Below are 27608 nucleotides of genomic sequence, written 5' to 3'. Positions count from 1 at the left end.
GATATACAAGTGCACTAAATAATTCAAGGGAAATAGTAAAGGCAAGTTTGACATCACTAGGACATTAAATATTAATGGCTTTCTCTACAAATTATGTGACACTTCCTGTACAGATGCTGCAGGTTAAAGGAGTTTCAGTGCAGAATCAGCATCCGGCAGCGGCACACAGCAGGAAACTGTCCAAGTAGTGATTAACACACCAGTTTATTATAAGAGGACGCTAAGCTTTGAGTTCACTGAGGTTTGCTGCTCCAAGTTGTTTTTACGATCTAATATCCTCTATGACAGAGAACACATTACCTTTGTGCTGGTTGATCAAACTGGAGCAGTGTGTTTGTAAAGAGCACATTCTAATCCAACACAATAGATGGGCGTAAGACACTGCTATGCAAACGCAATATCCTGATTATCCTTATCCAAATAAGGTCACATATGGAATCGCATTACGTGGACATGTATACGTCTCAATCAGATTAGAACGCGGATGTAATGAGTCATAATCTGACAATGTTCTGTAATGTTCTCGTACTCTATTGGCAAATCATCTTCACATCATAATCTGAATATAGAGCTGAAACAATGAATCGATTCATTGATTATTAATCGATTACTAAATGAATCGGCAACTATTTCGATAATTGATTCATCGTTTGAAGCTTCTTTCATGATTAAAACAAGATTTCCGATTGTTTAAGTGTGAGTATTTTCTTCATGTCTTTGCTCTGGATAACAGAGAAATCATTAAAGGTGAATCGATTATTATGAAAATAATCGTTAGTTGCAGCTCTATCTGAATAGTTGGCTTATTGCAAATTCTGTTGGCGATAAATGACATTCATAGACCCTGTTAACGTAGTACAAAGTATCCGAGTACCGGCTCGGTTCAGAAATCCAAACTCCTTTTCTACTCTGGTTTTCACAGGGCTCATCTTTTGCGTATTTTCCAGTGACAATTCACACCAGCACACTTTAGTCTTTGGCATTGATGTGTTTTCTCACCTGCTCTGGTTAAAAGTGTGTATCTTCACGCGGTGGTGCCTGTACTTCTGCAGGATTTTGTTTGTGTCCTCATCCGTGTTGAACGAGTTCATGAGGACCAGGGGCACGTCTGTGTTGTAAGTCTTGTTCAGATGCTGTGGGCCGTGAGAAAACAAACACATCAGCCACATTCAGCTTTAATTATCCCGGGAAGTGTCACATTAAAAATATACGACATGTACCCAGCCTGCACATGCTGGCTCTTTTCATTTAGGATGATCACATTGTCAACAGGTGTAACAGAATAGATTACTGTGTAAATGATATAGAATCAGATAACATACCGTCAGAGAAAACTTGCTTAAACATTTGTTTAACACAACCCACATCTTGTGTGGGTTAGGTTTGTGTAACCATGCAAACAAACTGTCAGGATATTTCAGTACAGTACGATGTGTAGAACACACTTTGACACACGACAGTGTAAGTAATGGCATACTAATAACGAAAAGGATTATTTTTTTAAGTCTCTTTCCACCTTGTTAACAGTAGGTGTGCGGTGCTTCAGACTCATGGACAATGAGTATCCTGGAAAATGTCCTGCACTTGGCAAGCACCAGGATTATGATGAATAGCAAACATCAAACAGCAAAGCCAGATAAATACCATTTAGTGAACACACCCATACACTGAGGACTAAAAACAGGTCTATTCTTAGAATAATAGCGAGGTGTCATATTCATTTATTTAAGTCGTATTTGCTTGCTGTAATAAAAAAAAAAAGAGTCCATCCATGATCCATAGTTCTTGTTCTGTGAAAAAATAGTTCATCTAAGTGGAAAAAAAGCTTCTTCCAATTAAGGCTCCTTGCCAACGTGAAGGCCCACCTTCCAATGAAGTGTGAGGAACCTATTGTTCCTGTTGAGATTATTATAATAATAATTATTATTATAACAACAATAATAATAATCATCATTATTATTATTGTTATTATAACAATAATAATTATTATTATAATAATAATTATTATTGTTAGTCTGAGGTCCAAGCTTAACAATACGCTATATGAGCAGCGCTGACACACTCCATGTGTTAACATGGTGAATTAACTTCTACAAACAAAAAAAACAAAACCCCGCTTTAAGACTTAGACTTAAGTCTAACATCCTTAAACTTTATTTAACTCAGGAGAGCACAGCACATCTTCAGCAGCCAGATGGCGACATCCAGTAAAACTCAACATAAATATACAAGAGGGAGGAGGTGTTTAAGAAAGGTGTTCTCACATGGGACCTATGGGGGGGTTGTGTGTGTGTGAGATCCATTTTCCACTCATTCTAAATGGGCTGCCTCAGTCAGGATGTAATCTGACCAGACCTGAGCAGCAACATGGACACAGAGAGCAGTGTGCTGAGAGGAGAGAAGCATCCCAGGAGGCCGTTATGGAAGTATAGAGCAGCCCCACACACACACACACTCACTGTCGACTGGTTCCACTGTACACACCAACATTATTTAAATGTAACCTGTAATCTGTCTAATTATACAGCAATAAAGTAAAGGTCCAGTGTATAAGAATTAGTGACATCTAATGAAGACACTTTCCCAAGTGCATCAGGGATTGTGACCTTTGCATACCAGGAGACGTTAACACTTATCTCCTTCACTCCTGCTGGAATTGTTTTATGTTTGACATGGAGAAAATGTCAAATGCATTGTATACATTTTGCCGTATGATCAGGTAAGTGCCTCCTTTCACATTTACACTCTTGTCCTCTAGGACACAGCGTTCTCTGTTTCAAGTGCCAATCCCAGACCTGCTTGCCTGCACACCAACAGATCCTCTTTCACTACAACTTCCCCCAGAAGTCACACTGAATGCCTTTCAAAAGACCACTTTAACAAAAAAAAAAAGAAAAAGAAAGAAGTCTGTGCATGTCCCTGCCCTGGTGCCTCACACATATTAAGTCATAGAAGCTTGTTTTTGGGGGAATACTCCTCCTTTTTTTCCCCTTCTGAATAATTTCATAAACATTTTCTTCTGTGATTTTTAAGGTAGTGACAAAATAAGATTTGTCACACATGACTACATCAGAGCACTCGGTGCTAATGGAACACAGATGTTCGTATTACATCGGAAAATACAGCATATCCTCCCATCCTGATGCATATCCTCCCATCTCAGCTACAACAGTCGGACAAATTAGGCACGAACACTTAACTGCTGCAAAGTCTAGGCAATGGTGAACATGTGTAAGTGTTAGGGAGGACTGCGACATTATTACATAACTACTATTCAATGATTCATGGTCTGAGAGGGGAGGTTTAATGAAAGCAAAAAAAGAACACAATTAAAATGCCACAGAAACAGCGTCTGAGAAGATAATCCTTCTTAAAATGAAGACCCGTAAACATTTTGTTTGGGAAACATCAACTCTGCCTGGCTGTAATTAAAAACCTGTGTCCTTACATTGAAGACGTCAGTGCAGAAGAGTAGAGATAGACGTAGAAATATGAAACCAGGCCTCAGGTGCGTTCAACATGAACGCACCTGAAAATGAACATTTTCACTGACTTATTTTAAGTAAAAACATTGTGCAGTAAATATGTGGTGAAAATAAAACGATTGTTTTCAGTATTTATACTATAACTATAAATATACGCAAGTAAACACAATGACAGGTGTAAACAGTGATAGCAAATAACTGTCTACGCTAAACAAATAATTGTTTTGCTGTCACTACATAATAAACTATATGTTAGCTAGTGTATCTGTATTGCATGGTATTGAATTGTGGTCTAAGGGAGAGATGGAAACTCTTTGAAATAAGTAAATGTTACCTCGATTAATCGTTTGGTCCATAAAATATCAGAAAATCTTAAAAAATGTTGATTGGTGTTCGTCACATCTGAAAATGATGATGTTCTCAAATGTCGGGGTTTGTCCACAAACCAAAATGATTCACATGATTTCTTTGTTATCCAGAGCAAAGAAATGAAGAAAATAGTCACATTTAGGAAGCTTAAACAATCGGAAATCTTGTTTTAATCATGAAAAAAGCATCAAACTGATTAATCGATTATCAAAATAGTTATCGATTAATCTAGTAATTGATTAATAATTGATTAATTGTTTCAGCTCTACAATCATGTGAATCATCTATTACTTACACTGTACAAAGTTGTTTCCAGCAGTTAACAATGAGGTTTCTATCCACCATTACTCCACTACAGTGTTTCCAAAGGCAAGTTACTTTACCTCTATCTGTTGCACGGTGAGGTCCAGGAACGTGTTCTCATTGCGGACGCTGATCAGGCTCTTGGGGCCCTTACATCCCATGCTGGTGCCCAGGCCTCCATTCAGCTTCACCACCACCAGTTTGTTCAGACTGTCTGCCACATTGTCGGGCAGGCCTCGAGCAGCAATCTTATCATAGGGCTGAATCTGCAGGAGAGAAACAGAGGATTAGGATTTTGCCATGTTTTTGTCGCTGTGGTCTTATTCTTCTGTGCACTTTGTTTTATTTTCAGGAGCATCCATACAACCCCCAGGCAGAAATAGCTTTACCCCTTTATTATTATTTGGAACAACAAACTGGATTCTGTGTTCAAATGTGCACATTTAATTCACATTTTCAAATGTATTGTCCAGGACTCTACCCTTTACCTGTAGAGTTTACGTGTAAAGTCGAATGTACTTTACACGTAAGATAAAATGTGTCAAGCAGAACTGATGAAATTTGGAAATATTTTCAATAAACACAAACTGTGATTAACCACATACTTGGACCTATACGAGAGGTCTGATGCATTTGTTACTAGAAACACTTTCAAACAAAAACATCAACATCAAGTGTTGCCATTCATTTATAAGCATTTTATCAACGTCAAATACGTGCAAGGACGGATAGACCACCTGGATAAATCCTGCCTCCAGCTACCACCTGACTTCTGCTGCTTTCTGCTGCTACAGCATTTACAAATCATACAAATTATACATGTATATTACATCTGAATTTTATTCTCAGTATTTCACAAACACACATACATTGAAACTATTAATTACATTCAACAGTGATATTTCCTTTTGGTCATTTAGCATTACGACATTGAGAGAGAGAGAGAGAGGGAGAGAGAGAGAGAGAGAGAGAGAGAGAGAGAGAGACGGAGGCCACTCCTATTGGCTGTTATACTTGTCATTCAAGTCTTTGTAATAAACACAGCAAAAAACACGTTCCAATATCAGTTGAGCGTTTCAAAGATTAGGGAAATCATCTCGAGGCCCCTGTGTCACATACTTGGCGTGTTTCCACCGGCTCGCCTCGCCTCAGCACGACACATTAACTTGCGTTTCCACCAGCATCGTACACGGTACCAGGTACTTTTTTTAGTACCGGCTCTGGCGAGGTTCCAAGCGATCTGAGGCTATACTATGCGTGAGGTCGCCAAGAGACGTCCGACACAAGAATCAAGCCACAAACAATGCCAAACTGTAGATCACTTAAAAAGACTTAATCCTAAAAACGTGGGTTAATCTCCAACAATTACCAAGGAAATGTCTAAAATCTCAATATTTAACAGAGGAGTCTGGTGTGTTTAGTGACAGCACTGCTGATCGCGAGCTGCATCACAAACCCTGCCGCTGTATTTCAGTCCAGTGACTGTGTCAGACCGAGTCCGTGCTCCAGTCATGGAGGAAGTACTGAACAAATATTTTTAATTAACTGATTCTGATGATTCAGTTAGACTGAAAACAACTGCTTTACAAGTCGTTAGTATGTGTGTGTCGTGTGTAAAACAAAGTCACCGCAGTTCCATGCAGCTGTGCAGTGATGATCCGCTCACGTTGAGTAGGTACCATTCGAGTCGAGGTGGAAAAGGGCCAAAAGGCTTCTGCGGAGCAGGATGACAAGCTGACCATTTGAATCAGGTGTGTTGAAGCAGGGCAACGCTGTGGGTCCCAGGACCAGGGTTGAGAAACTAGCTCATCTGGTGGGTGGAACTCAACAAACAACTGCTTGCTATAGATTTGAACTCCAGGCTGAGCAAACACAAGTCCCGACTACTGTTTAACAGAATCGTCTCAGGCAATTAAAACATTTTGACTAGGTGAATTGAACTTGCAAATCAGGTAGATCAAGTGCGTCTTCAAAATGGGTGAGTCTGGTCCAGACCTAAGGAACGTGGCACACACACACCCATAACTGTTAAATATCACGCAGTCTGTGATGCAGCCTTCTGTCTTTCTGTTGTAGCACAACAACATTCCTGTCAGGATACAGATACCACAGGCTGTTCCTCTTAATTTTATGCTGAAACTAAACTTGTCTCTTATTGCATAATCAGCTCATATCACTGGCCCCTAACTATATTTTGAATACTACACTACATATTCCAAATAGGAAACTTTTTTTTGTCATAAGCAGAAATGCATGCAGAATGATACAATAAACCCCCCCCCAAAACATTTGTATATGTAGATAGATATAACTATGTGGGTTACCAGTGAGATAGCTACTCTAAAACATTTTGATTTAACAGTTTATGATGTCATGATGTCACTCGAGGAAATAAGAATTGTCTGACTTTAGGAAGGTTTTACAAAAATGAAACTATATATCTATAAATGCCTATGTCCCTGTCTGGAGGTGGGGGTGGGTGGGTTACTGTATCCAGTTCTTGTAATACATCCATGTCATGTGATGGAGGGATGTACAGTGCATGTGGGATCAATAGGCCTGCAGAAAGTACAAGCTATGTGCCTGTGAGTGAGGAATAGCATTGACATCCAACTGTTCTTGCATCGACTCGGACAAATGATTATGCTACATTATATTATTTACCAACTATATTTAAGTTCCCAACCTTCAACTTTGAAGATTTCCCCTTGATTCCCAGAATTTTGCAACCCTAAACCTGACATAATAGACCTTTTTCACAGCAAATAATATTTACTGACAAATATTATTTGTCAACATTAATAGTAGGACAAACTAAGGACAGGTCACACTTGGCTCTTAAACCTGTGAAATAATTTTAAACCTGGTATGCATGCTTATCTGTTTTTTTCACTTCTATGTGAAAGTGAAAAATGACAGTGTCATTATGGCATTGCTAAAATAATTAGTAATTAGTAATGTTAATTGATGTATTTATACTAACGCTGCAACATCTAACCACTTAAACTATTACTGATCGATTAGTAAATGAATCATCAAGTTATAAATCTACTGCAATCTCAATCCATTGAGAAAATAATTGATTATTCTTTTATGAAAATATTCATCAGTTGCAGCCCTAATTTATACTACATAGTACTATAGTACCTCCTCAGCGTGGGCGAAGTCATCATAACACGGCTGCATGAAACTGCCGTAAAGTTGACACACACAATAGTGACTAGTGACTTGTCAAGCAGTAACTGAATCATTACAATCAGTTAATTAAAAAGATTTGTCCACAGAGTTGTTCAGTACGTCCTCCATGACCGGAGCACAGTCACTGAACTGAAATAGGGCGAAAGGGGTTGTGATGCGGCTCATAGACATTTTCTTGCTAAATGTTGGAGATTAACCCACGTTTTCGGCAGTTTTATGTCTTTTTAATTGATCTACAGTTCGGTTTGATTCCTGTGTCATGACTCTTCCAGTGCCGACACTCAGTGGCTGGCAGTCACATTTAGTATCCACTCAGCTTGCCTGGAACCTCGCAAGAGCAGGTACTAAAAAAGGGATAGTCCCAGCTACTATCACTAATGGAAAAGCACAAAAAGCCGAGCCCAGTCGTGCTGGAACTGTGTAGTGGAAAAGTGCCATTACTTTGTCTCTATAACGCTAACTGTGCCTGGTCCCTGGATTCTCATGTTTCACACACATTCACCTGCACCGCTCTCTCTCTCTCGCTCAGTGCTGGGTGGTGTGACCAATAATAAATGGTTTTGCGGTATACAACGGTATATTTTTAACACGAGCCATAAAGGAGCTGCAGCACCCTTACAACACAGCCGTTGCAATAGCAGACGGTGTCTCTCAGCACACCCTAAAGACCCTCATTCACACCTTGACTCGGTTGAAAGGTGAAACAAACAACCTGGAACTGGGTCAGGGAGTGAGTGACCTGTATGACCTTAGCCTACAGAGATTAAATACCTGGAGTATGTATCCACCAGTCAGTCAGAACTGAAGAAACTAAAGCATGTGCAGCTGCCTACGGATCAGACCTGGATGACTATAGGTAGCTCTGAAATCACTCTCTTCCTTCCTTTCATGTGTCATTACATTGAAAAACTAGATTGTGGTATTTTATGTAATATCTATTCAAGGTGAGCAGTGATACTTTATAGATTTGGCCCATGTTTAATTGCTACATAAAACAAAGTGTTGTACTGAGATACGTGTTGAATATCTGACAAACCATGGCTTCAATGTATCTGACATTCATTCACATTCTGCACAACAGCTCTGGAGATAAATAATTCTTCTTTTAAGTAATCGTTTTTTTCATATCTTAAAAATAGAAGAAGTATAAAAACCGCCATATACTGCTGTACACATAAGGCACATGGTGGGCAAACTGTGTCAAAATGACCTTATAATTCCTGTGGTTGCTAAAAATGTTGAACTCATGTTCTAACGTCTCCTTCACAGCTTAGACAATAATATGTCAAAATGATGCATCTCACCATATCAATGTGTGCAACTCTGATCTCTCTCTACATGATTTAAATGCTCTCTTTCACTCTATTCAGCTTAGGCGAAGCAGCTAAATGAGAAGCTGGATGGAATTCCTCTCCACTCACCACAGACTGAGGAGAGAAGGACTGTGTGTGTATGTTTGTGTATGTGGTTAAATTCGAGTGCCAGCGCGAGCAACTGAGGAAGTCCTGTTAATGTTCAGTGAGACAGGAAAAAAAAATACATGCCCAACTATTTCACAGGAGCTGAGCTTGCATTTACAGGAATGAGGCTCTCCGATTTGAAAGACAAAGAGTTGTGATCGTGGACGCTCAGAGATCACTGGGTTTCTTCTGTGAGATCAATAAAAAAAGTTATAACCAGCTACTAAAACTCTGTAATAATTCTGAAGGACCTCATTGTTAAGATATTGCTTTGATTGAGATATTTAGGATTTAAGTAGATCTTTTTTCAGATTTTTGATTATCAGTATTTTGTAGTACTTTCTTTAGTTATATTTTGTTAATGAAATTGCTAGTTTTGTTTAGCATATTTGTAGGTTTTGGGCATCACAACTTAATGATGTCAGATGACTTGGCCAGAATGTAGAATGAGGCAGATAGGAATCCTTTGTTCTTTTTGTTTGTTGGCTTGCTTTTGTTTCCTTCTCCTGCAAACAAATCACACCCATGCGGTCTGATGACTATGTTTAGTTTCAGTTTTTTTTTGCAACAAATGGCTACTACAATAATAATGTTTTAATATTTTTTTTTGTATCGATTGACAATGCAACTTAGCCTTAAGTAAACAACTTAATTCATAAGTGCAGGCACTCCTTCTTCCTCCTCTTCCTCACACATGCATCAGACATTGATCGGAGCAACACTGGAGCCATCCGGAGCAACATACAGTATACATTATTTTTCCATGCTCTGATCTGACCTTCCTCCCATATTTTAAATACAAACTAATCTGCTCAGAACGGCACACTCCCAATGACCACACAGGTCCAATTGTATTGCCTTTTATTATATTTTTTAACTATAATGTGTTTACATTGTATGTAAGGTGACCAACAAATAAATGTATTATTATTATTATTATTATTATCATTATTATTAGTTTTGTTCTTCTTATTATTTTTTATTATTATTATTATTAATAATAATAATAATAATAATAATAATAATAATAATAGTAATAATTAATTATTACTGAAAACATATCAGTAATAATTCAGAAACTGTATACCACCCAGCTCTTCCCAGCTGCAATGAATTTATGTTTTGAAGCACAACCCCCCCACACACACAATGCTACATAAACCAACCCGAGAAGGATGAAACAGCAAAGACAGTGGAAGAGTGGAGAGAGCTATAAGAGAGTCTCTTAATCCTTTATCATATCTGAAGGCCACTGTGGTTCCCTGATGTGCTGCAGAGGAATCGTCCGACTGTTGCTCACTGTAATCTGTATATAAGTACAGTTTGGAGGTCCTTGTTCTTCACTTGAGTCCTTTCAATTTATTCTACTCTACACTTCTATTATAGTATACAGCTGAGGATGAAATTATTACCCCCCCCCAAAGAAAATAATTAAAAACAATAATAATACTGCAATAATAATGAGCTTTGGCTCAGACTGCAATGGTCAAAGGTAGAAGATATGAATCCTACAACAACACTAATCTTATCAGTTGAGGCTGGTTTAGGCCAGAAGAATGAATTTGTACAGTAAGTCATAAAGGCAGCAGCATTTTTTTCACACACGCATATACTGCACACACACTTCCTTCTTGTCCTCTTCCAAGTTGCATTTCCAGTTTAGAATCAGTTTTTAGAATCCTGTCAGGCCAGTAACCACTGGTCCCTTGGGATGTTTTGTGACGCATCTATTGTCGTGTGAGCAAACTGATGACTCGTACTTTCCGTGAAAAGAAAGGAAACTAAAACCAGCGACATAAAATGTGGCAGAAAACAAACAAGAAATGATGTAAGACCATGATTATTCTTTTAAATGTGCACATTTGTCTTGATGCCTCAGCTTCACACCTCACATGTGGTGATGTTTTACAGAAAGCTCATTACAATGAGTTACAGATGCAGAGAAGGGAAGTTAGATCATCTGACTCAGAGACAACAAAACATTCTGAGTCATGGTGAAAAACTGCATGTCGTTACATTCATCCCAAAATCTAAGCTTCATTGATGTACCACAAATGTAGCCACCTAAGAAATGGCAACATGTAAACATGCACATGTAACAGAAATAGTCCTTGTTTGTATCAACTAACTGTTCAGAAATGATCATTCCCATATTAGTGTAGCTGGAATCCAGATTTCGGTTGGTTTGGGGAGGTGTGAGGTGTGAATGTGCAACCGAACTCTGATCTGCACCAAAGAAGTGAACTCTGGTCCGCCTAAAAAACGTAGGTCTTGATTCGCTTCAAGTGAACCAAATGCAGGAAGCGGACTACAACGCAGGTCATTGTGGGTAAACACAACGAAGCATGATAGTCGGGAGAAATGTCTGAGGACCATTGTTGCAGCGCTTATGTGTCGTATGTTCACGTAAAACCATAGGATTTGATGCAGCTCCATGTTTTCCTTTCATGTTGAGGAAACAGAAGTTGTCCTGCATTGTTTGTCTCGTCTTCTCCTTCAGTAATTCTTGATGCAGCGCCACCTCAGACGAGGAGGGGAATACGTTATTCAAAAGGTTTGGTTTGTTTCACTAAAGTACGATCCCCAATCGTACCAAGTCTAGCGGACTATTATGTGTAAAAACGACCTTTCGCTTTGCTTAAAAATGCTGCTACCAATATCCTCTTTTGGCTAAATTTCTCTCTGTTGCTGTGTTAGCATTCCTTTCCTTCCTCTTACTGTGTTCTGTTCTGGCTTTGGCTACGATTAGCATTAGTGAGAACTTTTTCATGTACACTTTTTTGGGATGTAAATAGCCACAGCCATTCACATAATCTATTTAATTAAATTTTTATTAGCTCCTTAAAATGTTCACTCAGTGAGTGAAACGGACCGAAGAATATGATCCAAAATAAGCGCTGTAACACTCACATTTTCCACTACAGCATTTCACCGACACCAGCTTTAAATATGGACTGATGAGCTGAGTTTGTATACACCGTAATAATAATAATAATAATGATAATAATAATAATAATAATGATACACACACCTGTCAGAATACTCTTTTTGAATTTTTGTTACAATATAAAATAAGTGCACTTTAGGGGGAAGATGCCTCACTCTGTTGGACTTGTTGGAATTCAGAAACAGTGGTGTGACATTAAAATGATGGTGTATTTCCTCATGAAATGCTGACAGTGGCATTTATAGAGCTCACAAACAGCCAAGGTTAATGTCTGACATACACCTGATATGATTCATCGCTGGAAAATGTTTGACATGTAAAAAAAAGAAAAGTGTTTTTTGAGCACTGAATAAGTCATTGCTGCACCAATTACTATTTTCACAGCTACACATGCTGAATCTCACTGAGACCCATTTCCTATTCATCTATTCTCCAGGTTTATTTAAGGACGTGTATTGGGGGCTCTATTTAAGAAGAGGAGAAGCAAAATCGGAGGAAGTAGGCAAAAGCAGCAGGACTCAGTCCAAACTGGGCAGCGCTTTGCTCCTTGTTTTTATTTCGCAATCGTTATGCTCAATGTTGACATCACAACTTGTGGTTGAATGCATCTCCGTGTCAGCTGACTGATTTGGCATCTGATAAAACCCTAATAAATTCGGTAGTAACGCTGTTAAGTTGTCACCTTGACAATTCATCATCTCCTATTCCTGTAACAACACTTTGATGGAGGTCATCAGGGTTTCTCGGTTGGATTTTAATATCTTCCTGGTTTTGTTTTATTGCGACAGGCTAATCACAAGCTGTGTATGTTTAACACCCACACACAACACACAGGGAATATTTGGAAACAAAGTTACCAGTGACATAAAGTACTATGAGGAGCTACATTCAAACAAAGACAAGTTCTTACTGAGTCTTCTGGAGGTCTTTGTATCTTAATCCACTCCACTGAAGGCCCCTTCACCTGCAGGAATCTGTGGAAAAGATTTGTGAAGCCCTCAGAGTCTTTCTTGAACACCTGAAAAAAACAAAAAGAAATAATCAAACCTTCATTCGTGACAACGAGGCCGAGTGAGGTTTGCAAAGTCAATAACAGTTAAATTCTGTTACCCAGAAAATGTCTTTAAAAACCACATAATGTTCATTTCCTCCTCCCCCGTGCTTACAAATATGTGTGTGGATTTGATTGTTTAGAATTAAACAGGGAGATGTGAGGTTTAAACTCCAACCACTGATGCAGCCACTTCAGCAATTTCAAGTATGATAATAACTGAGAGAAATCCCACAGCAAAATGGTTTTACGGTAATGACTGATGATTAACCTCAACCATGCATAGGCTGACATATTTGATTAAAAGGATTCGGTAATTAGAGAACATAATGATATATCAGTATTTCTTCTGGAACTATATTTTTTTTATGTAATTCAGATTTATTTTTATCGCCTACTTTATTTGTACCATCATTTTAAATCCATCTTACTATTCTCTGTAAAATAGCACCACAATGGACCTTTTTTCTTCAATTTGGATTTTGAGATTTAAAAAACCGACATGGTTTATTTTGCAACTATTCTTTGTGTTGTGTTTTTAATACGAGTTTAATAAGTTTATTTCTGAAGAAAAACTTTACTGTTGCAATAAATGATTGCAATAAATACAATAACATGCATTAAATGTATTGAAAATTCTAGATATACTAGAAAATACTAGATCTCAAATGTGCATTCGCCTCAACTGTTCTTGTAGAGAAAGTCTAATAATTAACCATGTAAGTGGGTTGTGACTTGTGTGTTCTGTACCCATAGTTCCAACAGTGTATACATTTATGTACCTGTCTACACACCTATTACTGCTGAGGGCAAATACAACACATTTGGGTAGTACCGGGCACGCCCACATTGTCCCTTCTGATCATATCTCTGTGTTTCAGTCAATGTTTAGACATCGTTGGCAGCTTGAGTGTGGTGATCAATGTCTGATTGAGGCGACTGCCAAAAGCTTGTGTGAGTGCATGTGTGTGTGTGTGTTATTGATAGCTTCATCTAAAGGCATATAGTTGGGAGTAGAACAAAGGAAAGTTAAAGGATCTAATGTCAGTCCAGCTTTAGTAGACTTTGACCACGCAGGTCACATTTACACCAACTGTGTATGCAGATAGATACACCTGCAATAAGAGTTTGTAAAATTTAGGATGGTTTATTGGCAGAAATTGAATATAATACCGACATGTAGGTTAGTACTAGTGTATAATTGCTTTCAATTAAAAAATGCTTGGTTTTACAGTAAGTCTTTTCCATGTTCTTTGGGCCGGGGCATTGCCTAACAGAGGACAGCATCTTGAGTTTCCTACAGCAGCATGATTGGACAAACCAGCCAGAGTGTGCTTTGCATTTTAAAGCAGAAGCTTACAATGCAAAGGAAGATGACTGACATGCTTTCTGGAATGCAAAGCCCTAACCAACTTAGGTAAAGGAGTCTCACTATTAGATGTCAATCATTTTTAAGACAAAGGAAGTGGAAAGTGGCCATGACATGGACGTCAGTGTGTGAGTAGCAGCTACATGTTAACGCATTATGACGATGATGCTGATATCTCATATTCTAGGGCAGGGGTGTCAAACTCAAAAACTCAAATGACCAATAATGTCTAGACTGGTCAAGAGGGGGCCCATCTGAGAAAAATGGATATGATGATATGGAATGATGGGTACTATGATGCAAAATAAATCTATAAACATACATTTATATATATTACATTACATTACATGTCATTTAGCAGACGCTTTTATCCAAAGCGACTTACAATAAGTGCATTTAAACATTTGGGTACAAATAAGATCTAGAAGTAAGTAAGAGCTTCAAGTAAGCCAAACTATGAAGTGCTAGTCATAAGTGCGATGTATAAGTTGTTTTTTTTTGTCGTCGTCTTAGTCAAGGTAGAGTCGGAAGAAATGTGTTTTCTTTCTATATATCTGTTTATATATATATATATATATATCTGTATATATATATATATATATATATATATATATTCATGTATATATATATACACAGATATATATAAATGTATGTTTATAGATTTATATACACATACATATATGTAATTTCATGTTACATGTAATACATGTTGAATATCTTATTATTACAATTATAAAATATTGCTGGCAAACATCTTTAGCATTATATTCTGTCTATATTCTATGACCTTGCTGACAGCTGTGCCTCGGCCACATGTGCTGTGTAAAGGAAGAGGAGGTCGCGGGCCATGTTTTCATTATAACATGATATTTATTGGTGGGCCGCATGCACTCGATTGGGAGGCTGCATGGGAGGCACCTCTGCTTTAGGGAGTTCACGGCACAACCCCATTTACCATTTAGATGCATAAACTCATCCTCTATACTTTAGAATCATCACTGTCAGCCTCCTCCTCAGTTAAGACTGCAGATCCTCAACCACAGCAGGGCAGGCTGTCCTCCTTGTTTACATATGACGTCATGCTACGTCGTCGCTGCAGTGGCTACAGTCAATGTCATTCCATGTGACAAAGACAAAGAGACACTTCTCCCCTCTCGCAGCTTGTTTTACTCGAAATATGTATATCTGTAGAAACCTGAGAGCCACGTCATGCCAATTTTAAGGAACCTTCCGAATAGTGGACGACCTACTTATCCTTCAGATGTCCTCTCTGTCAAATGCTTTCGTTCAGCAGCTTATGAGGCTGTTTCATTCTTGGGGTTTGATTAAACAGATGGGGTTTTTTTTCTCGGAAATGGCCACGCCCACAACCAGAATTTCTTCTGTGCAAACATGACATAATGTGCAGGGTCTCAGCTGGGTTGGGTCTCTTGAATGATGAAACATATAAGGGTTTAGGCTGAAAAGAAATTGGGTGAATGTTTGCTTAAATACCTCCTGCAGTCAGTTTGTGTAATGTGTGTATGTGTATGTGTATGTGTATGTGTATGTGCGTGCGTGTGTGTGCGTGTGGGGGGGGAGGACCTTCATTGGTATTGCGTTGTAGTATGTGTCACATTTGTGTTTTCCCAGTGTTTGTGTATGACACCACCACCCTCTAAATCACAACCAGATGGTTGCAGAGACAGAAAGAGTGAGTCAGTGTGAGCGTACCTCTCTCTCGGCCTCTGTGGTGGTGTCCAGCAGCTTCTCCAGCTCGGTGTGCATGGAGGTCTCCAGCTGCTGCCGCATCATTTGCTGGAACTGAGCCATCCCTGTGTTGGCCACTCCAACGTTACTCAGACCTGGAAAGGAGAGATGAAGGCAGAGGGTTTCACACAGCTGCAACATATTGGAATACTAACTTAGAACATATTCCGGACCCTAAGAATGCGTCTTGCCCCCACTTTTGCTCAGTTCATCAACTCAAAACATGTGTTGTCTGTCACTGCCTCTGGTGCAGTTTGTCCACAAGTCAATTTTCCTTTGAAACAGTCTTACCTCTGAAATGATTCATTTATGTTGTTGTCATTGTGTTTTTTCCTCAAGGACTGATGTCAACTTTGTCCTAAAAAAAAGTTACAGCTAGCAGTAAACTTGTAACTAACTAAATATCCATCGCCCCCCTCTCTCTCTCTCTCTCTCTCTCTCTCTCTCTCTCTCTCTCTCCCCCATTCCTAAGCCTGGAGGTAAAGCCTTCATTTTGATAACAAATACAATGAATTTTCTTTCATGCCATTGGAATTTTGTACACATGCACAAACCAACAGGACACACCAGAGCTCAGATAAAAAACATACTTTCAAACCTCCCCAGCTCCCAAATTGAAACAAACCACTAATTCACTGCATTAGACTTTGAATGAAAAAAATGAAAAATGAAGTCGATTTGGTGGGTGCTCTTTCTTACCTACAGAAGAAGTAATTGTTTTTAATGTCAAATAACTAGCAGTTTAATGACATTAGATGGCAAAGTCACATAAAACTAGTGTTATGCCGTGTTCACGCTGGACGTGATATTCATGCAATAGCACGCCACTCAGGCAAGCTGATGCGAAAATCGTTGCTACTGTGAAGAAAAAACTAATTGTGTACATGTGCGTGCAACTCTATATACTGCCACAGACTTAATCATTTATGTGAGAAACACTTGAAACTGAAATAAATACATCTAGTTATAGAGTATAGAGTATTTATTTAATTACAGATAATTACATTTGTTGAAGAAAAATTACGATGCATCAATAATCATTGCATCATCGAATCATAGCCCTCTGAATTAGGGGGCCACAGTAGCTCAGTGGTAGAGAGAGTCGTCTCTCAACTTAATTAAGTACACTTAATTCCAAAGCCACTGAATAGTCATTAGCAGGTTTTCAGTTGGCTTGACTCGTAGGTACTGTTTTAATTCATCAATCATGAAGGTGAGAGAGAGTTGTGTGAAGGGTTTGCACATTTATTTCCACTTGCCATACATCCTATTTCATCCATTTCTATCAACATGTATCCAAGCTTCTCGAGGATCAACAACACATAGAAATATTCCCTTGATGTTCAGTTTGTGAATGACAACCTAAAGATTCCAACAGTAAGACAACGCAACCTAATGTCACATAGTGACCTGACAGTCAAAAAACCACCGAAACGTAGTACAGCTTCTAAAATGGACACATCCATCGAACTGCTAGATATATTTCAGTACATATCTTCCAATCCCTTTATCTAACATAGCCGTCAAAGATATCAAAGTGTCTATGGTAGCCTTTATCTAAAAAACTAAAAAACATCAGAAGGGCCACAAAGCCATGTTCCTTTCCTTGCAAGAATGTTTAATTTAATCAAAAGCTTAAGGCCAACAGTTAACTGTTCATAAATGACATTGTAACAAGTGTCAAATCTTGCATCAACCCCCCAACCTAACCCTGAACTGATTTGTTTCCTGTAGAGAAAGACGGAGACAACGGCAACTATGCGAGACAGCTGCAAACAAACTAAGAGTATGACACAAAAGAAGTTTCAGAAATGAATTATACCACTCAAATACCACTTGTCGTTGAGCAGTTTGATGGGATAAACGCTTCTTCCACCCATACCTGAGCTGCTGCTGTATACGCACATACACACCCCCTTTTTTAGCTGAAGGATGCAAATAATGTTACATCCTTTCTGTTTCTGAAGACCAAAAAGAGCCAGAATAGTAACAGTAACAACACAAGATGACAATGTTGTTTTCTGCAACGTTGTGCAGATCTGAAGAGCAGTGGAGGAGGAGGTGTGTCAAGGTGACTGAGTGGTATTTACGACGGTGCAATTACACTCTGCAACTGTGAGTCGAAAATCTAAAATGATGCCACTGTGCATAAGATGTACCAGCAGTAGTAAAAAGGTTTGTGAGTGGCTCCCCTGTGATGGGTCAATGAAAATAGATTATATTACCAGAAGAGGAAGGAAATGTTGAAGTATTGGCAGTATGTCAGCGTGTCCCTGCATTCCACGGGCTTCTGGTTCAAGAATATGTGGGCAGTGATACTTTACTTTCACTTTTTTCCATCAAGATTAAATTAAACTATGTACTTGGTGATTTTCATGAGAAAACATGACATCTTTACAGTTGGCCATGTCGACAATGTCTGCGATGGTGACTGTAACGTAACACTTATTCTGGCATTCTATTTGACAGCACTGAACAGGGTGGATGTGTCACATGGAAATAATCAAACACAGGATTACAAAGACTGAATGTTTAACCTCTGGTCTGTATTAAGAAACAGTTTAATACCACAATGAACCAGTTTCTTTCACTCTGAGTCATTGATGAGCTGCCAGAATCTCTACAAACTGATTTTAATAGGTTTTGTCTGTGTTGTAAGAACTGAGTCCAGGAATCAACTATAACTCAAATTTCCAGGACTCCTGACTACTTTTCAACTGATAAAGAGATATTATGAGACATATTTATATATATATATATATATATATATATATATATATTTATATATATACACACACAGTATATAACAAATATATTAAGCCATGACCCAAAGCCACAGCTGCCCTAAATTAACAGCATTGGTAATTATCAAAATCATTTCAAATGTTTCTGTAACAGTTAATACACCAGTATGTAGAAGCTCTTTAACTGAAATGACAATAATTATAGTTGTTTACTCGCATTCCTAATCAGAACAATGTGTTTTAGTGGCTTGATTAATGCCTGACTTCTCAGAGAAGCCCAGTGAGCTGGCTCAAGTTTGGGTATAAAAAGGTGACTCAATGTGAATCGATGACTAAATTAATCGTCAACTATTTTGATAAACCATTAATCGGTTTTATTTAACAATTAATACAAGCTTTCTGATTTTTCAGTTCCTTAAATATGAATATTTTCTGGTTTCTTTGCTCCATTTGATAAAAAAACAACAAACATTAAAACTGAAAAGATATTTGAGAACATCATGATTTCCAGGTTTGGTAAACACTGATAGGCATTTTTCAACATTTTTCTTTATTTTATGGACAAAAGAATATGCGATTAATCGAGAAAATAATTGGCAGATTACTCGATTCCGAAAATAATCATTAGTAGCAGACCTAATGCTTATGTTAACAGTGTGCGGGTATGTATAATGTATAAGTACATGTGTATATACAGGATATGTGTGTGTGTGTGAAGTTGATGATTTTTGTAAAAATCTGAAAATGTTTACTTGCTGCAATATGTACAAATACTGTGTTTGCCTTCAAACTGCACCATCTGGATACAAATAAAGTTCTTTGAATTGAATTAAAAGTACATTTTAGAAACATCTGAGAAGACTATTGAAAGTCATGGCATGTAAAAGCATAGGAAATAAGCGGTTATTATATATAGAATCCATATCTACAGTCACACACTTACCCTGTACGTAAATTGCCATGTTTTCTCTGCCAATTAGCGAACAATTCAGGAACGCGTGCAGTAAAATAAGAAGTTAAGTTAAATCCAACACCGACGCAAACAGACCGTGTCTGACAGGTCCAGTTAAGTTTCATAAAATGCCACAAAAAGACATCCCATCTACCTTCTCCCCCAGCCAAAAAAGAATGAATAAAAAATGAAATGAAACAAAACTAAAGATACATCCATCCAGTCACAAACAGTGTCTCAATGTGAAAACATGCTAGAGTAATTCCTTGGAAGTTGAACTAGGAGGCTCTTATATTTCTTTTTTTGCTTATTGTGACCGCCTCTCATTTATCCAGCCCTCAGCAGACACACACGTCACAGATCCTGCTTGTGACACACACACACACATACCCTCAGTCCATGTTTTTCTTCGTTCTCGCCCCCAGCTTACATTTTATTACATTACATTTACACACAACGAACACACATAGTCAAATATTGACAGTGGTAAACTGCACACTAACCCCGAAGGTGCAACTTCACGCACTGCGGAAATGAAAGAAAGGTGGGTGGATGAAAAGAGGTCAGTTGCGACGGGTTTTGCACAAGAAACAGTGAATATCAACGCTGTGTGTAACCTTCGTAAACCGTGTCACTGAACGCGTCATGACACATACAACCCTCATATGACGACGGATGCTTAACAAGGGGAACCTTTAGCTGCAAAAGCTAACCGGAAGATACTCAATTCAAATGTTATACGTGGTCTAGTCTGAGCAGATATAACGGCATTTCCTTACTGCTTGGCGGTGGAATGTTGGCAGAGGTCGGCCTGGTCCCAATCCTGGTCCCAATCCTGGTCCTGGTCCTGCTGCAGGTCTGAGGAACAGCGGCAATCCCGCAGAAAAGGAAAGAAGCAGCGCGGTGCTCCTTTTGCCCACCCCCCCACACCCAAAACAGCTTTAAACCTTTAAACGGTTCTGTGTGCCTTGTGTATCGCTGGATAAAGCACAAAACCCCCAACAAAAACGTTTTTTTTCAGCCAAAGAAGTTAAAATATGTCATTAGTTTCACGTCTCTGAGCAGTGTTGACGTGGGACGTCACGGAAGGATGTCAGCCAATGAAAAGCAGGGATCGTCCGTCACGTATTTGTGTTATCCAATTATTTTCTGCCACGTGCAATACGTGTCCTGACATTTTCGGATGAAACTATAAGAGAAATGTGTTTGAAAACGTTTCAGAACAAATATCTGTTTGATAAAATAATTTATGAGTGAATGTAAAACTAATCCGCTTTAATCTGACACCGCCCCTTTGATTTAGAACGGTGGTTGGATAACGACTATACATTTCTTCTAAAATCACATTCATAAATGTAAATGGTCTGAAAGAAATTTCCATTACAGCTTTATTTAAGAGAAATAATGTATTTTTAAAAAAAATCCAGTTTAAATGATCTAAGTATCCAATAATTAATATCATAAAACAGCTCACTACTGTAGTAGCTCACCTCTAGTTTATCAGTAATGTTGCTTAACGTCCACTAGATATCAAATATCCTTACATAATTAAATAAATCATTTGAATAAATATGTAATTCCTTACAAATGTAACGTATACTGATTAGTAAAACTGTTGGCAAAGGCTGCCCCCACCTGGTAAAATTGTTACATTGCACCCAAGGCTGATGTAGTTTCAGGATGCAGCAAGTTTGCCTTTTTTTTATTTTTACATTTTTGATAATTTAAATGAACCCCATTTTGAATATTTTAAACATGAGGTGGAAGCAAATGTCAAGAAACTTTGACCTTGTGTACAAACACAAATCGTTGATACAATCAATAGTTATAAATTAAAAGAGAATTATTTCTCTTTTTACAGCAGCCTAATCTGACAAGCTAGACTGCACATTTCACACTTTTACGGGGAGCCTAAATATGCAAACAAAGAAAAACAACATCCCTCCCTGTATGTAGTGGCCACCGTAGAGTGGAGAAGATCTTCCTGTTTGTTTCAAACCGCAGTCTCACCATTCAGATCGTCATTTGTTCACACGTGAGATGAAAAACACAATATTAATAAAACATTTCTTTTCTTTTATTATTATTATAATAGTTATTATTATTATTTTTATTTTTTATAATAATAATATTATATTTATTTTTTCTCCTTTAAATGATAAATTCCAGTGTTTCACGACTTAATGCATCACCGAATATATATGTAACAACCATCCACTCACTTACTTACCCCCACAGAAAAATATTTGGAAAAAAAATGGTCACCAATTCAGTATATGCTGTATATTGTATGCGAGGTGGAGATATACTTGTGCATTATGATGTACAACATCCAGGCCAAAGGTGTTTCTGGTGTCTACTGAAAAGGAGGCCTATGCCATGTCATGACAGGATACGTCTGAGGGACGTACGTCTATGAAGGACAAAGACTACCAAGCTAACTCAATATTGTCCAGTTATATCTGCTGTACATCTTTTGGAAAATGCCACTGTAACACAAGTTTTTACTGTATAGCCTTTCAACACACAAGTATAAATCACATCAAATCAAAACATTACACCGACTCACTCTTTCCCATAGGGCGCACACACACACAGATGTAGACACTAGTGCAGGGGATGTTGGGAGTGCTTTATCACAGACGTGCATCTGGAGTCTTGGAGCATGGTGGCCCAGCAGGGTCTAGTCATGTTCCCACAAGACCCAGAGCTGTGTCTCTCTCCTCCACCAGCTCTGCTGCTGTGGCATCCATCCTGGATTGGGAGAAATCACTGACGGCCAGGCCATCCACAATCTTCCAGGACTTGTCCTGAAGAAAAGAGCAAACCTTGTGATTGTTGAATAAAAATTATTTTCTCTTTTTTCCCCAGTCTATCCACAGAGAGGAAAATAATTTAATGCCCTTGACAATCCTGTTTTGGCTAGTATTTCAATATCACTCAGTGGAATTTATTTGCTAAAATTAAGGCTGTGAAAACATGTGATTAATGTGCAAATAAAAGACACCAACGGCATTCACATACTCTTTATTTAAAATTGGTGAAACATTCACAATAATAATACAAAACAAATTAAGTGAGCAAATGTGTAACCATGTACTCAAAACACAACATTAGATTATTCTCACCTTGATCTGGACAGGGAATGAGTAGATGAGGTCATCTGGGACTTTATATGAATTAGCAGAAGAGTAAACTCCCATGGAGATGAACTCACCCTGAAAAAAAACAGATCAACTAGTTACAATGTGAGAAAAGTTCAAGTGTATGAGCCAAACCACTGCTGGAATGACAAAAAGAGAGGCCCAATATCCACTTGGGTAGATATTTTTGCCATTTTATCAAGCATTACCATACATTTTATAATTTGACAATCATGTTTTCCATTTCTAGGTGTGTTTATTGTGAATAGAAACACAAGCACACAGTGGAACTGCTTAACAACCTGCATATTTAAGGTAAAATAAATAAATAAAGAAAATAACACGTTTTTTTACCTCAGGGGTCCCAAACCAGATGTCTCTCATATGGTCACAGATGGCCTTGGCGGCAGACATGGCACTTGACAGCTTCCTAGCCTTGATGACTGCGGCGCCTCTCTGCTGCACCGTCTGCAACACCAAAAATGCAGTGACAGGAAAAGGTGCTTTATTAAGCTGCCGACAAGTGTGCCATATATGAAAACAAAATGTCTCTTATAGTCCAACAGATGATTAAAAAGTGATCATCAGCTCACAGTTATGAAATCTCCTTTGAGCCATGAATCATTCTTGACTGCATCGAAGCAGGGGAGGTCACTACCAGATACATTGACCAAGCAGTGGTGCACATCTGGGTACTGGGTCGACGAGTGGTTACCCCAGATGATCACATTCTTCACGTGGGTGGCAGGAACGCCACAGTGCATCGCTACCTAAAGGACACAAAGCAGCTTCAGATTTCACATTCAGAAATAAAGGAACAACAAACAGAAGGCTGCGAAAAGTCCAACTCCATGTCTTTTTAGCCCAATGTTCCATTTTTTATACATCTGACTATAAAGTAATGTGAATCCAAGAGCCAAGGAGAGGAGGCAGTTAACGTAGCTCACCTGAGAGCGAGCCCTGTTGTGGTCCAGACGGGTGAGGCAGGAGAAATTCTCTTTGGGAATGGAAGGAGCAAACTTGGCTGCAATCAGACAGTTGGTGTTTGCAGGGTTTCCTACAACCAGCACCTGAAAATATATAATAGCCTTAGTGTTAACAATGACAGACTAATAACAGCTCATAATCATCATATTATCTTCCTTTGGACAGATTTAGTATATTCACTGAAAAGCTATACATCCAATTTTAAAACAGACAGGTGCTGAAAAAAAACAAATGATTAACGTGGAAAGTAAACACATCCACATTCTGTGAAAATGTGCTTTTTAAAGCTCACATGGAGCAGAGTGGATACTTGTTTGTCATTACCTTGACAGTCTTTTTGGCATGCATATCCAGAGCAGCTCCCTGGCTCTTGAAGATTGTCACATTGGCTTGGAGCAGGTCTTTCCTCTCCATGCCCTCTCTCCGAGGCATGGAGCCCACCAAGATGGCTACATCCACGTCCTGGAAGGCCACGTCAAGCTTATCAGTCGCGATAATCTCTGTGAAAATTGAATTTTAATCAAATTACTTCTGTTGATTCAAAGGATTTACAAGTCATTTACAAGGCTGTAAGTTATTAATCTGACTACTTTCCACCAAACCAGTTTTGTTCTTTAGTGTGTTTAATTTTCAGAGGTCAGGTCCACTCTAATATAGAATTAATATTCTACAGTGAAAGTCCTAATAACCAGTATTATTGCATGGCTGGGCCCATCTCAGCATTGTCTTTGCCAATGTCAACACAGGGGCCTCTCACATCCCCCAACCAAACAAAGCAAAGGACACAGCTATTTGAAAAGAAACTTCCAACTCACAATGGAGATGAGGCACAATGGAAACGCACAATGACAGCAGAATAGTGATGGACACATATTCATCAAGTAATCCATGGAAGAAAATAAGTTCCAGCTTTTCTAAAGACCTAAAAATTCTTACCACGATGCAAACTTGGTCCATGGAGTGAATGGATTTGATCACATCGGAACTTCTAGAGCACCAGTTGTGATATTTAATGCAAGAGTGCCAATAAGTCCATAAAAAAAAACAGTACTGTGTTATCATTATGTCAGATATATAGCACCGCAGCGCTCTTGAAGACCTAGGAGGGAGAGTAGCTTCAGCATATTTACATATGATGAAGACTCCTACTAAGGGGAGTTTATCGATTCCCATCCAATCAAGTGCTGTGTTACCTGACTTACTTTGTCCCCTCCCCAGCAGCTCCTCTGCATCCCATATCGGATCTAACATATACAGCCTCACCCCAGAAATGTCCTCCTCATCATGCTCTTCCTACGAAACATCACTCTCAGCTTTATCGTTGGTTAACACCGCAGACGTGGGCGACGGTGGTGGTGAGAAATCGTCCACAGCAGAGAGTAGGCTGTCTTCCTTGTTAACGTATGTCATCGTGTCTACTCTGAGCAGCAATCAATATGGAGAAAAAGACTGTCCTGCCTCACAGCTTGTTTTAACTGGAAATATGGAAATATGCAGAAGGACTTTCAATGGTTACCTCTCAGAAGTGGGAGAGCACAGTCCTGAAGCTCCATGACAACGCCATTGAGGACAGTTAACATTGGTGTAATGTCCAAAAGGAGCAAGATGATTGGCTGGAATGGGGAGTAACAAGACAGTGGAATGAATAGTATGAAAAGAATGGACTTAATTCAAACCATAAGGCATATAACGGCATGTCAGAGGAGGACTTGTCTCTGGAACACAATGTAAAGAGCTGAGCCTTAAGCCTAAATAGCTTTAAAGTGGACCCACATCTTTCATTGACTTCAAGGACAAGGTTTTGTGACACTGCCTAATGAGAGGAGAGAACTGAGTGTCCCGTCTTTACCTGATCTTTGCCAAACACATCTCCTTTGGCAATGCTGAACAACAGGGAATAGGCAATGTTCCCGGCTGCACCGGTCACCACAACTCTAATCGGCTCAGACTGGAAACACAAGGCACATAACATTGTTGTTAGTGTGTATAACAGCATTGTCTTCAGTTGTACGGAACCAACAGGTATGAATGAAAGAGGACAGTTCAATTGTTCAACAGCAGAGGGCTGGGCGTGAATTCTCATCTACAGGTTTTAAAATAAGCACTGGGTTAGTTCAAATATAGACTCTCTGCCTTCCACGCAGCACTATTACATAACAAAACTAGGCTAAAAAAGTTAGCTATTTCATCCCCATCTTTTCAAATGATCTCACCATCGTTCATTAAATCTCCCAAACTGGCAAACTAACTAGCAAAGAGACAATTAAAAATGGCTTTACATGAGTAGGGAATGAGATACGATTTGTTGCGTCGTGTCGTGATTCAAATAACGATTATCGTTAACATAATTTGATAACTTCGACCAACTTTGTTTTACTTTATAACTTATTAAATCAAATCATGTTAGTGTTTGAATAAAACAATTATATGTGCCAACTCGACACTCACCATGTCAGGACGAGAAGTCGGACTGCTCTCTGCAAACACCCGCACACCTCAGCAGCGTGGAAGTATTATAGGAACTGGATTAGCACTGTCTCTTTAGCGTCGTTCATTCCTTTGAAGCTGCTCACACACGGACAGCATTCACAACACCTATTTAAAGCCTCTGTCAATTGCGACACTTGTGACTGTAACACGGCAGACTAGGGACCCAGGGAGTTGTAGTTTTTGATAGTTTGTGTTCTCCGTCAAGGAAAAAGACAACCTAGTCTCAACAAACCTGCTCACACGTAGGAAAATGAAACGTTTCCATCCGTGACAATACTAAGAGTTGACTGCAGGACATTGTTGTTTACTCAATAAGATGGGTGACAGTAACATTTATAGTTGAGCTAGTTAGCTAGTTAGCATAGCCTTCTAGGTACCGCTTGTGGTTGCTTAGCGACCTGGATAGCTACGTTAGCTTAGCCATTAGCTTAGCTAAAAGAAATTCATGTGATTGGACAGCAACTTACAACTCGGTTATTGATTTTGTGTATTGTTAATTACCTGGAGCAGACAGCGTCTGATGGAGCACAATATAGGGTCAAACTGACAGTTTACTTCAGTTTACAAGAGAAGCGTGTGTTTACTTGTGCACAGTTACAGTCAAGTTAACATATACTGAAGCAGAGCAGCAGCATGGGAGAGATCTGAAGCGGAGTTTTCCATCCTACGTCAAAGTGACATTAAAGGTAAGTTGTTATAATAACCGTCTCATCTCTTCCTTCATCTGTCGTGTGTGTGTGTGTGTGTGTGTGTGATGATGGGTAAAGTTCTGTACAGTCACGTGTGCGTTAACTCACAGAATGTGTCTCATGTTTGAGCTGCTTTATGTTTGACTATATATGATGAGTTAAAAAAGAAAGAAAAGAAAATGTGAATCAGAAATAGCTCAGAACATGATGTAAATCTGTAGTTTGCTTTAGTAGCTTTAGTAAATTAAAGACTTCTAATATTTAGGGATGAGCCAATATGATACTCACTATCAATCCGATATGCCTCAAAATCAGTGGATCAATCCAAAAATCCAATATCACATGCTTCAATATGCACAGACTATATAAGGGTAAATAAAGGGTAAATAAAAATTCTATCCGAGTCATGTTGTGGGTTTTTTCTTTCTTTCTTATGGGAGAAGAATATTTGATAAACAGTTGGTTAATTATGTCTTCAATACAGCTTGAAGTGGCATGAATTTTTTTAACAGCTTCATAGTTTAAAAGGTCTAAAATTACTGTATCGGACTGATATCGCTATTGGCAAGCACTTGGGTTTGTGAAATTGGTATTTGTATCGGACATGAAAAAGTGGTATCGTGCCATCCCTAATTTTGACATAAGAAAATGCTGTTTCAAAATCAAAGTAAA

The 27608-nt window shown here is 38.7% G+C and overlaps 3 protein-coding genes across 7 annotated transcripts in view; 1 reads left to right on the top strand and 2 right to left on the bottom strand.

Moving 5' to 3' along the window:
- Positions 1–20576, bottom strand: part of ugp2b (UDP-glucose pyrophosphorylase 2b) — a 29401-nt gene extending 8825 nt beyond the window's left edge. The window contains exons 1-5 of one of the 2 annotated variants that reach the window (XM_058651782.1): positions 20407–20576; positions 15896–16026; positions 12673–12780; positions 4238–4423; positions 1000–1133 (exon numbers count right to left, since the gene is read on the bottom strand). In XM_058651782.1, the coding sequence (XP_058507765.1) occupies positions 1000–1133; positions 4238–4423; positions 12673–12780; positions 15896–15994 (527 nt within the window). In that variant the 5' untranslated portion in view covers positions 15995–16026; positions 20407–20576. Of the gene's footprint in view, positions 1–999; positions 1134–4237; positions 4424–12672; positions 12781–15895; positions 16027–19618; positions 19895–20406 lie in introns of those variants that run through there. The other variant, XM_058651781.1, reaches the window with a different exon arrangement.
- A 721-nt stretch (positions 20577–21297) lies between these two features.
- LOC131474248 (malate dehydrogenase, cytoplasmic-like) lies at positions 21298–26889 on the bottom strand. The gene is made up of 10 exons (XM_058652016.1): positions 26749–26889; positions 26206–26322; positions 25607–25705; positions 25274–25370; positions 24082–24257; positions 23718–23840; positions 23364–23540; positions 23125–23238; positions 22756–22845; positions 21298–22437 (listed from the first exon to the last, which is right to left on the bottom strand). The coding sequence occupies exons 2-10, from the start codon at positions 26206–26208 to the stop codon at positions 22315–22317; spliced, it is 1002 nt and encodes a 333-aa protein (XP_058507999.1). The 5' UTR covers positions 26209–26322; positions 26749–26889; the 3' UTR covers positions 21298–22314.
- Positions 26797–27608, top strand: part of wdpcp (WD repeat containing planar cell polarity effector) — a 78320-nt gene continuing 77508 nt past the window's right edge. For 3 of the 4 annotated variants that reach the window (XM_058652013.1, XM_058652012.1, XM_058652014.1), the window contains exon 1: positions 26797–26933. The gene's annotated coding sequence lies outside the window, so the exon portion shown is untranslated. The remainder of the gene's footprint in view (positions 26934–27608) is intronic. The other variant, XM_058652015.1, reaches the window with a different exon arrangement.

The sequence above is a fragment of the Solea solea genome, chromosome 15 (genome assembly GCF_958295425.1).
Source record: "Solea solea chromosome 15, fSolSol10.1, whole genome shotgun sequence".
NCBI lineage: Eukaryota > Metazoa > Chordata > Actinopteri > Pleuronectiformes > Soleidae > Solea > Solea solea.
Note: the sequence above shows the minus strand (reverse complement) of the source record. Positions and strands in the feature narration are given on the sequence as shown.

Coding starts and splice junctions, on each gene's coding strand:
- LOC131474248 (XM_058652016.1), bottom strand. Junction 23,541..23,717: donor ACAACAGGGCTCGCTCTCAG/GTGAGCTACGTT, acceptor TGTGTCCTTTAG/GTAGCGATGCACTGTGGCGT. Junction 22,438..22,755: donor CATTCCCTGTCCAGATCAAG/GTGAGAATAATC, acceptor TCTTTTCTTCAG/GACAAGTCCTGGAAGATTGT.